This window comes from Antennarius striatus, chromosome 6, assembly GCF_040054535.1.
Source record: "Antennarius striatus isolate MH-2024 chromosome 6, ASM4005453v1, whole genome shotgun sequence".
NCBI lineage: Eukaryota > Metazoa > Chordata > Actinopteri > Lophiiformes > Antennariidae > Antennarius > Antennarius striatus.
This window is the reverse complement of record NC_090781.1, coordinates 18,503,760-18,513,978: the sequence shown is the minus strand read 5'-3', so window position 1 is coordinate 18,513,978 and position 10,219 is coordinate 18,503,760. Positions and strand designations below refer to the sequence as shown.

At 46.9% G+C, this 10,219-nt stretch overlaps 1 protein-coding gene across 4 annotated transcripts in view; it reads right to left on the bottom strand.

The window, feature by feature from the left end:
- Window positions 1-22: 22 nt before the first annotated feature.
- The window catches only part of myo7aa (myosin VIIAa), a 24,050-nt gene continuing 13,853 nt past the window's right edge, over window positions 23-10,219 (bottom strand). For 3 of the 4 annotated variants that reach the window (XM_068316572.1, XM_068316570.1, XM_068316569.1), the window contains 32 exons: window positions 9,887-9,979; window positions 9,081-9,175; window positions 8,906-8,990; window positions 8,535-8,753; window positions 8,337-8,444; window positions 8,025-8,234; window positions 7,710-7,916; window positions 7,380-7,556; window positions 7,125-7,214; window positions 6,912-7,039; window positions 6,679-6,805; window positions 6,458-6,577; window positions 6,157-6,330; window positions 5,847-6,074; window positions 5,598-5,765; window positions 5,385-5,502; window positions 5,149-5,275; window positions 4,875-5,044; window positions 4,394-4,584; window positions 4,176-4,300; window positions 3,921-4,078; window positions 3,683-3,836; window positions 3,446-3,601; window positions 3,191-3,296; window positions 2,996-3,109; window positions 2,836-2,923; window positions 2,644-2,750; window positions 2,307-2,492; window positions 2,044-2,160; window positions 1,770-1,853; window positions 1,459-1,578; window positions 23-1,370 (listed from right to left, as the gene is read on the bottom strand). In XM_068316572.1, coding sequence (XP_068172673.1) covers window positions 1,278-1,370; window positions 1,459-1,578; window positions 1,770-1,853; window positions 2,044-2,160; window positions 2,307-2,492; window positions 2,644-2,750; window positions 2,836-2,923; window positions 2,996-3,109; window positions 3,191-3,296; window positions 3,446-3,601; window positions 3,683-3,836; window positions 3,921-4,078; window positions 4,176-4,300; window positions 4,394-4,584; window positions 4,875-5,044; window positions 5,149-5,275; window positions 5,385-5,502; window positions 5,598-5,765; window positions 5,847-6,074; window positions 6,157-6,330; window positions 6,458-6,577; window positions 6,679-6,805; window positions 6,912-7,039; window positions 7,125-7,214; window positions 7,380-7,556; window positions 7,710-7,916; window positions 8,025-8,234; window positions 8,337-8,444; window positions 8,535-8,753; window positions 8,906-8,990; window positions 9,081-9,175; window positions 9,887-9,979 — 4,443 coding nt within the window. In that variant the 3' untranslated portion in view covers window positions 23-1,277. Of the gene's footprint in view, window positions 1,371-1,458; window positions 1,579-1,769; window positions 1,854-2,043; window positions 2,493-2,643; window positions 2,751-2,835; window positions 2,924-2,995; window positions 3,110-3,190; window positions 3,297-3,445; window positions 3,602-3,682; window positions 3,837-3,920; window positions 4,079-4,175; window positions 4,301-4,393; window positions 4,585-4,874; window positions 5,045-5,148; window positions 5,276-5,384; window positions 5,503-5,597; window positions 5,766-5,846; window positions 6,075-6,156; window positions 6,331-6,457; window positions 6,578-6,678; window positions 6,806-6,911; window positions 7,040-7,124; window positions 7,215-7,379; window positions 7,557-7,709; window positions 7,917-8,024; window positions 8,235-8,336; window positions 8,445-8,534; window positions 8,754-8,905; window positions 8,991-9,080; window positions 9,176-9,886; window positions 9,980-10,219 lie in introns of those variants that run through there. The other variant, XM_068316571.1, reaches the window with a different exon arrangement.

Below are 10,219 nucleotides of genomic sequence, written 5' to 3'. Positions count from 1 at the left end.
TGCTAACCTGAGCTAGCATCTGTATCAGTCCAGTCAAAACAACTTTATTGAAAGTTTTGTACAAAAGTAAACGCACGTTACAGTTGACCATGAACTGAAAAGCAACAAAGCAGAAAACAATGTTTATAATAATTGACAGAGACAAATGGATGGTTGGCACCATTAAATTACTGATGAGTTTGTCACACACGACAAGCTCTGGGTTCATGGATGAAGATTTTGAGTATTAAGAAGACGTTTAAGTGATAGTGCACCTTTAGCGTAAGGCTAAACACTGAGGCATCTTCATGACAAATATAAATTCTCCTGGTGAGAAACAGCGCTCACGAGGACCTCGATTTAGGATTCTTTATTAAACTACAGGAATCCCCATTGCAGCTGCACTCCGCTGAAATTCTGGGTAATGAAATCCCAACATGAGCAAAAGATTCAGGTAAAAACTAACATTTGATAACACAAAACCTTCATTTAAACACCCACATGTTAGCCATGACTCTCTGTCCTGTGGGCTTTGACCTAATGTCATACTGGTTTGGATCAGTCAATGAAAACACTTGGTTTTAAGGCCAAATCATGTTTCTAAACACAAATACAAAGGACTATTAAACTGAGACGAAATTAACTTTTCTCAAAGAATGTAAACTGAACATGTGTTGACTTCATGTTAATAGTTCAACAAACCTCTTGTAATGTTGTAATGCACTTTAAACACACGCATGTACAGGGAACCAAAAATAAGACCGTACGGAAGTTTATCAATACTGAGACAAAAGCAATCGTGATGTTTTTTAAACACTCTTTTAGTCAGACTTAAATATTAATTAAAATCTGGATTAGTGAAACCACAGAGTAGGACGTGAAAAGCTTGATGCAAAACCAGTAGAGGAAATGAGCCTACGTCGATTCAGATCAGCGATCAACACGATGCGACAGGACATGTTTCCTGGGTGTTCACACACACTAGTATTAACTGACTGAACTCTTTTCCTACAAGCAGGTTTGATTGTTAAAGACCGGTTTCAGAGGTAGTCATCCTCACTGGACGTCTCGTCTTCATCCAGATGGGAGTTGTGGAGGTAATAGTTACTGGGGCCTTCACCTGGGTCGTCGCTGCTAGCGGCCCAGCTCACTTCGGTGAGCTTTGAACCTTCTGAACTAGCAGAAGGACTGCGGCTCATCCTCCACAGCTGATGGGCAAAGGTCCGCCCCCAGCTGCAGTGCTGGCCAATGGGGCGCAAGAGCCGGATGAGCTCAGCGGCCTCCTGCCAGTAAGAAGTTCACTTATTTTGGCCCCGTCCAGAGCGCTGCTTGTTCATGGAGGTCAGCATCTGACTGATGTAGGAGGTCAGTAGGTCATCCATCTTGTAGCCCTGTGGGTGTCATGGAAAAAAAACTTTACATATTGTTCGCTTGTGATGTTATGTCATATCCACATGCATCTGTGTCGTTGACGCCCACCAATGAGGTCTCACACAGCAGCTTGCTTCCTCTGACCAGGTTTCCGATGGTGATGTGGAAGTAGGTGTTCCCACTGCTCCAGTTGGAAATTTTGGTGAAGGGATGGGTTATCAGGATGTCCTGCCAGAATATTCAGAAAGCTGAACCAAACACCTTCAGACTGAGGAGGTAACACACCTAACGCAGCAATGAATGCATGCAATCTGCAGAGGAGTGTGTTCACGATATGAATGTCCAAAGTTCATTTAAATAAATCCTTCTAGATTAGATGGGTGGGCTGGGAACAAAACCGTTTCTGGACAAACACAAACCTTTGTCTTGGGGTCGATGAGGCTGACTCCATGCTTGTTGATGGCGATTAAAAGGATTTCAGGAAAATTGGGCTCTGTAGTTTGCTAAATATAGAGGACAGATTTGTGTTTATAGATAAAATGCGACTGTTTCTTCTAACATGTGACAAAAATGTTCAAAATCACCCTTTGTGTTGATTTCCCATGAGACACAAGGAAAAAGATACAATAAGACAAACCGAACACCCAAAGTGAGAGGCAGAAACAGGAAATGACAGTGTCGCCTGTGTTTTACCTTGACCTCAAAGAAGGCAGAGCCAAAGGTTGCCCATTTGTAGATGATCTTCAGAAACATCAGTTTGGCTTCTTCTCTGGATTTCCCAGCCTGCTTGTTGAAGTAAGCGACCACGGACTGCAATCAGACAAAAACATTTTACTCTACTGTCTTTTCCTGACATTCAGTATTTTTAAATTCTCCATTTTATTTTATGCCACAATTCAGTGAGGGAAAGGAAAGAAGTGGAAAACTTAAGTATCAGCATTGATATGACTCCAGACCCTTTTCCAGTCATCTGGGGACATCTGACGGATGAGATCTTGGGGCACCAGCTCTCGAAGCATCTTGGGGATGGTTGGAAAGTGGGATTTGTCATCCTCAAACTTGACACGGTAGATGAGCGCCGCAAGTTGGAAAACCTCCTCTCGGGAACACTTATGGTAGCCGCGCAAGTATTTAGGCAGCTCCTAGATTGAAGACGATTGAGGAAGGGTTGACGTTAAATCGGGATGAGAGCAATATTCAAAGTCGTCGATGATAACAGAGAATTTAAGGTTAAAGACAATATTAGATTATGTGTGAGACAGGAGAAGCAAACATTAACTGAATCAAACCAACTTGGTAGTAATGAAAGATGGAGTCAGCGAAGGAGTCCTTCCCTGGGACTGTGCTGGTCCACAACTTCTTCATGAAGAACACCTGATAGGTCAATGAGGGAACGATTCCTGCAAGATTGGAGGGAGGAGTTTGTAATATTAATGATGTAAGAATAATTCTAGCTGGGTTGACCCAACAGATGCAGGTTCGAACCATCTTTAGCTGGACGAGATTTCTTGATCCAATCTGTCAGATGTCTGACGAAGTCGAAGAAGAAATCTCCCTCTGGAACGCTGATCACCTGCAGAGTGTTGACAGGTCAGCCTGGTGCTGAAGCAGTGAGGAATTATTACCACAATCTGTGACCTCTGACCTTGTCTGAGATCTTGACAAAGAGGCTGAAGCCCTCGGGTGACTTGAGCAGCAGTCGGGTTGAGATGTTCTGGCAGAAATCTTTGGCTTTGGTGCTGGACTCCACCTCGAACGCCTGCAGATCGGAGACACAAGTCATGTCAGACACTTTGTCTGCACAAGTTGACATTTTTCCGCCAGGGTTTGTGTTTCCTACCTCGTCTGTATCATCAGGGAAATAGACTTTGTGGAAGATCTGGGTCGTCTTATGTTGGATAGCCTCCACTTCCACCAAATGAGGGGGGTACTTTCTGGATCCATTGCTGCCACCATCACAACAGTGGAAAATAAGAAAGCAGAATGACAGTTCGGTAACGTGTCGGAAAGACTGACCTGTATATTTTGTAATGTGAATGGGATGTTTAAGGGTTTGTTTGTTTGCGTGAACACTGAATGGCCAACTTCAGGTTACCGTAGAGCTTTGTGCAGCCTCTGCATGCAGTCTCCAGAGAGTGGGTGGTGTTTCTTGGACTGGAGGAAGCGCTGGATGTGTGGTAACAGGACGTTACTGGGAGGATATAGACCAGTACACAACCAGAGCAGCTCCCAGCCTCTCTCCTCGCTGTACCTGCGGCACCACAAACACCATGTTCACCGTTTTGCTCGTCTCTGGTTTCTCTAGTTTAGGTTCTGGTGACAGTTTACATACTTGACGTGGTTGTCGGTCAGCTGCTTGATGATCTGACAGTAGATCTCATCTTTCAGAGGTTCGGCCTTCAGCGCTCCTTCAAAGATCTGGTCCGTCAGCTCGTTGACGGCGCGCGTCCGTTTGGATGGATAGTCTCCCATGTACTTCATCATGGGTGCAATAAATATCAAGGAACAACAATGAAAAGCTTTTTTCCTTTTCTATCACACAGTCTGTCTTACATGAGCTGAAAGGATATCGATGAAGGACATGCACGCGTCCTGGGACAGCTCCTCGTGGTTGACCACCTTCTTTAGCAGCGGCTGCTTCAGTGGCTCCCTGGTGCAAGTCCACATTTTGTCCTTACCACGGTTCTTGGTGACCATCACCCTACTCAGGGTGTGTTTGGGAGGAGGTCTGGAAACAAGTCAGAAGGATGCAGAGATGGTTTCAGAACATTTCAGGTGTCTGGTTGGGTTGGATCCCAGAGCCGCTCAGCTGTGTTTATTTGTACCTGAAGTAGTCGTAGGAAAATTCCTCCAGGGTGTAAGGCGCCATCCTGCCGTCGCTCTCCGGCAGGACGAGCTGAGAAACACGAACCGACTCCTGACGCTGGTCTGGCGTCATGGTTACCAAAGCCTGAGTGAATGTACAAAAACTAAGTTAAGTTCAAATATTGGTTACAAACTTGAAGCTAATCTGATCTGATGTGATGATGAGCCTCCTTCTTACCACTATTTCTTGCTGAGGTCGGGTCATAGTGGGCAGGACATAGACACAGTCTGCTGGGAAATCTCCTCTGTGATTGGTGCGTTCATTGATGCCATGCGTCCAACCAGAGTTGAGGACTTGTTCACCGGTGTCCTGGTCCAGCAGGATAAGATCTCCCTTCAGGAAGCTCAGGAACGTCGACTCCTCCCCGGCTGTGGACGCAAGCACAACTTAAAATCTCGTGTCTAAATCTTTTGAAGAGATTAAAATAGAATAATAACTGGAACAAGTTAGTCACAGACTGCAACACCCCTGAATTCAAAATGTTACCCTGACCTACTTGCATTGGTCAAAGATCAAAGCTAGTGCTCTGACTTACTTTCATAAATCAAAGCACTAGTTTTGATCTACGATCTTACACTTGCCTTCTTCGTGTTTCTACCTTATACAGTTTCTGAGTGTAAAAAAGTTACACTCAGAAATGAGTGAATTCAGGACTTACTGGGATTCGGGTTGTCCTGCAATGCCACCACAAACTTTGACCTCTTCCTCAGACCCTCTAGGAAGGTCACCACCAGGTCATGGATGTCCTCTGCATTATTGGAGGTGAAGGTGTACTCATCTCCTTTGATTGTTGCCAAGGTGAAGCTCTGACTCTGCAACTTTCCTCCTCTGAAAAGAAAGGTAATAAAAATGTTGAAAACTAAAATGATAAAAAGAAGAAGAAGGGATTGAGAGTGCAGGGTGAAGTGACTACATTTCCCAGCATGCCCCACCTGCTGCTAGAAACTGCAGTGATTTCCGGGAAGGAGAGTTCCAGGAGGACTTGCTCCTGCTCGTCCACAAAATAAACTCCAGTCCAGTTGACGGCAACAATCAGATCATTTTTAGGCAGACTGGGACCTGAGAGGAGCAGAGGGAAACTGAACCAAGATGGATGATAGATAATGACATCCCAAAATGCACCTCTCCACTGACTGATACTTCCTGTCTGCTTCCAATCGTCCCTCACCTGAGAACTTGAAGGCTTCGTAGAAACGAGAGAACAGAAGAGGCCACTTGTGTCGAGCAAAATCTACCACCTCCTCCTTCACCTTCAGCGGGTCGAACCTCTTCTGGGTGTAAATGCCCTACACGCCGAGATGGAGACCATCAATCGTGACGATTTTTGACAACCTTGAGCTAGAATACGCCTGTTGTTGCCGTCTTTATCAGCGACATGCACCTTTTTGTGTGCAGCCATGATGAAATGAGCCCACTTCTCCACCGTCCTGGAGTTGCTGATCTCCCGGTCGGGGATGTAGGACGGGATGAGGCTGAGCAAACGCTCCAGGAGGATCTCTGAACCGTAGTCCACATAATACTGCTGAGAAGCCAGCTCTGCCAGGTCATCCTAGGAGCACAAGAAGAACTTCTTATTAAAGTTGTTCTCTAGTGAGAAAAAATCATTACGACAAACTCACGTAAAACTCACCCTGTCACAGCGGTATTCCCCAAACTTGACGCCACGGACAGTCTGCTGGTAGATGAGGTTGGTGGCCACCTGGTCATCGGCGGGGCAGTGCCAGGGTGTGAAGATCTCCTTCCTGAAAAATAGCCTCCAGGGGGCGTTCCTCTCCTGGGCGCCCTGCTCCTTGGCGTACTGCTCGCACTGGGACACGGCGTCCATCACATGGTCATTCCCACTGCCCAAAGACGAGACCTGGTGGAGGAGGAACACTCTTTAACCTCTTGACCTGTCTGTCTGTGATGGTGTTCGTGTGTGACGGTGTGTGTGCGCCCACCTTGTCGAACAGAGCGATGTAGAGCGAGAACCCGAACCGGTCCCGCAGGTTGACTTTGTCGGACAGGGCGCCGCAGAGCTCCTTGGCTGTGGTGGCCGAGTCGGTCAGCAACGTTTTGGTGGTGCCATCCATGAAGGTCACCGGCAGCATGATGGGCTTCTTGGACTTGGTGGCCTGGATGAACATTTCAGATGATGATCCTTACAATGTCCCGCAATCTCATTGTCAGGTGTGTGTGTGTGTGTGTGTGTGTGTGTGTGTGTGTGTGTGTGTGTGTGTGTGTGTGTGTGTGTGTGTTCACCTGCAGTTCCAGCCAGGATGGAGGCTGCGTTCTCGTCCCATTGACAAAAGTCCGTCTCAGCCTCTCCTCACAGTATGGGGCGTACCCCGGGGGTCCGCTGCTGATGTAATTTCTCAGGTACTGAATCAGTGTGATAAAATAAAAAGACAGCGCTGACGTTAAACGCTGTGTGAGGGTGTAACTTCATTTGTTGTGTATCCGAACTGCCTGGACATCCCTACCTTGACAAACTTATCCGAAGGGGCGAAGCAACCGACACACAGAGAGAAGAGTATCCACCCTCGAGCGTGGGAACTCTTGGACGGGTTCTGACTCAGCTGCTTGCAGATCTGACAGTAGATCTCATCCCTGACACGCGAGCAAACAACCAAACCTCACACATGTGTCAAAAGCACTTTTTAAAATCCACAGGTACTTATAAATGTGAACATCTTTCACATGAAGCGATTCACACCTCAGCCCTGGTCTCAGGATGCCGTTGCCGATGATGAAGTGAAGTTTCTCCAAGTTGGATGTCGGGCGATCTTCCAGCATGCTGTTACCATGGAGACTATACTCTCCATCGTTAAGGCGCTTGGTGACCTGAAATGCATTACACCAACGTTTTCCATTTCTGTCTACTTCCATCAGAAAGGTGATGACCTCTTAGAATCCTCCTGCCTCTCACCTCCTCGGTGATCTTGGACTTCTTCTTCAGGGTGAGGGACACCAGTTTGTGCCGGACGCTGTTCTTCTTGTGGCTTTCAGAGTGAGGCGTCTGGAGGCGGTGGCAGGTAGGAAACGGTTCACAGACCCAACGTGCATACAGTATAATAATAAAGAGATTGTTTATTTATTGTCATGGAGAGACTGAGACGTCTTGAGTTGATTCATAAACACAAACCAGATAAACCTCATTCCACCCAACCCTCCACTTCCTCACCTCGCCCTCCCCTTGCAACGCCTGCAGCTCGCGCTTGTAGGTTTTCTTTCCCAGCGTCTCGTAGATTTTGGTCATGACGGGGATCTTCTCACTTCCGTCGCTGATGGCCGTGTGGTACTTGGGCTCAGGCAGATCTCCCATGAACCTCAGTACCGTGATCCAGACGGCCAGCGCCGCCTGGTCCAGATAGAGAAACACATTTATTTAACAATCCATGCAAGGAGTGTTCAGGTGTGTCTGGCCTTTTTGCACAAGAAGTAAAAATATTTAAGGCTGATCTGCATGGATAAAAGTCTGAATCGGTGAGGTCAAAGGTCGCAGGCGTCCTACCAGCTGATCTCCTTCGTCGTCGTGGAACAGCAGAGGCTGCTTGAGAGGCCGTCGGACGTACGTGTGTGTGGTGGTGCCCTGGAAGTAGGTGGCGGCGTACTTGGCAAACTTGTACTCCGATAAGTCTTCCTCGTCATCATCCTCAGGGAGAGGAAGAGCCTCGTCCAGGTCATCCTCCTCCAGCTCGTGATGTGTCCGTTCCAGGTCCTGCAGAAGAGAAGAGCTCAGGTACACTACTGTTTTTAAATATGCAATGGAGTTTGTGAGTATTTTTATTTCATTTAACTCCTGCTACAGGCACCAAGCGGCGTTCACCTCGAAGCCAGCAGGAGCTTGTCCCTCCTGGCCCGGGAAAGAGCTCGTAGTTCCCAGGAAACCGAACATCTTGTCCACCATGTCGGAGTCGTTGACAGGCTCCATGCGAGCCTTCTCCATCTGCTCCACCATCTCTTTCTTCTTCCGTGCCTCTTCCTTCTCCTTCTTCTCCCGTTCGGCGTCCTCCTTGGCCAGCTGAGACAGACGTTCCTGGAAAAAAACAAAACGCCCCGTTTCTTCGTTTACTCACGGAACAAAGTGTCTTCTGCTGCTTTATTTTAGATTTTAGATGATAAATTCTTCATCTTTCACCTGGTGAATGCGCTCAGCTTCCGCCTTTGCTCTCTTCGCTGACATCTGATTCCTCAGTTTGGCCTCTTCGGCCAGACGCATCTTCTCTGCATCCAGACGCCTGCGGTACTGAAAGGGGACAGGAAGCGACAGTTGATCAGAAGATGGAAATGAGTCTGTGAATCATTCTGTCTTTACATCATGATCATCATCATCTACCTCTGCCTTCAGCCGCTTGTAAAGCCGGCGAGCGATCATGCCTCTTGTGTAGGCCTGGATGGTGATGACCCCCCAGTAGCGGTGCCTGAACGCCCGGCGCACCAAGTAGCCCCTACAGCGACCCTGGAAGTACGTGATTCGCTGGCGTGCCACGTGATACGACGCGCACAGCTTCCTGGATCGAACCAGAGCCTGAAGGCGAGAGAATCCTGCTCGCATCTGAGGATGAGCAGGAGGAAATATGATGAGTCAGGGTTTCACCAAGCGACACCATGAATCCCATTTGTGACCTTTGATCTGATTGATTTATGCTTTCATCTACTCCATTCTGTGATTTAACTTATTGTGTAAAATAAAAAAGTCCTCCTCACAGCGCCATAGTTCTTCCGACACTGATAACCTCTCCACGTCTTCTGGATCAGCACGGCTGATTTCCTCATCCTCAGGAAGTTGGATCTGATGACGGCGCACGGAAAAATATCAAAACCCGTTATGTTTGCGCTTCTTGGAATCTTTGCGGTTTGGATGAAGGTTGTTAAAACCCACCTGTCCTTGAAACCTCGAACTACCTTCTGGATTAGGATGACCTTATCTGTGATGGCCTTGTCTCTCTCGATCTCCAGCAGCATGTCATGATGGTCCTTCATGGCGAGACAGAACAAATACATAAAACCCATAACCTTCTGTATTTATATTTGATTCTGTGCAGCTAGGAAGGCGGTGCTGTGACCTGGGCTACATTAGCATGCTAAAATGCTAACGGCAGCAATGTTGTGACTGTTAATGCGGATGGAATGGGATTAGCTTAGCAGGTATTTGGTCCTAAAATTAAAATTTGGTATAAAAAAAGCCATCCAGCCCTAAGAAAACTCTATTGTTTGCACAAAATGTGGTGTTGGACTGATCTTCCTCGTGTGATCTGTCCATCTGTGAAGATGGGGAAGTGTGGCCACTGCCCTGCCGTAACCTCCTTATTCCTGTCCGGCTTCCTGTTCGGCTTCCTGTCCATTTGAGCAATAGTGCCCGATGGAGCATAACACCAAATCCAGAGGACCCGAGGGTTTTGGACGGAAATCAATCAGAGGATAAAGTAGGACAAAGATGTTTCACTGTCACATTATTCACCCACAGTAAACAGGAACGCAGGAAATGTAAGCTACACTATGGGACACACCGTCCCAGTTTTCCCAGTCCATCTGATCTGTGACCTTCAGGTCCATCTCTGTACAACCTGTTTGACAGGTGATGCTGTGTCGATAACATGAAGCAGAATCTATGAGGAATTATTTTGTTTTTGTTTGTAAAAACTGATTTTATTCCTCAACTCACGACTGAAACGATGAAGAGTATACCTTGAGGAAGATCTTGGTCTTGCCCATCTGCCAGTCATCGTCTCTGCCCAGGATGGCCTCCGAGATCCTCTGACAGGTTCCCCTCAGGTCCTCCTGGAGGAGACAGAGGCTTCAACAAGTTGCTTCCTCCTCAAATTTCACATCACATAAAGTTTATTCAAAAAATGTTGAGATAGCCTGAGTATTATGATGAAAATATTTTCTTTTTTAATTCATCTTATTTTTGTTTTGTCACCACTGCCACAAAAATAAAAAAGATATGCGTGTGTTTTATCATTTCAGACACACTTGCTATCACAAACATGAACATAATCTGATCTTCCTAACAGAGAC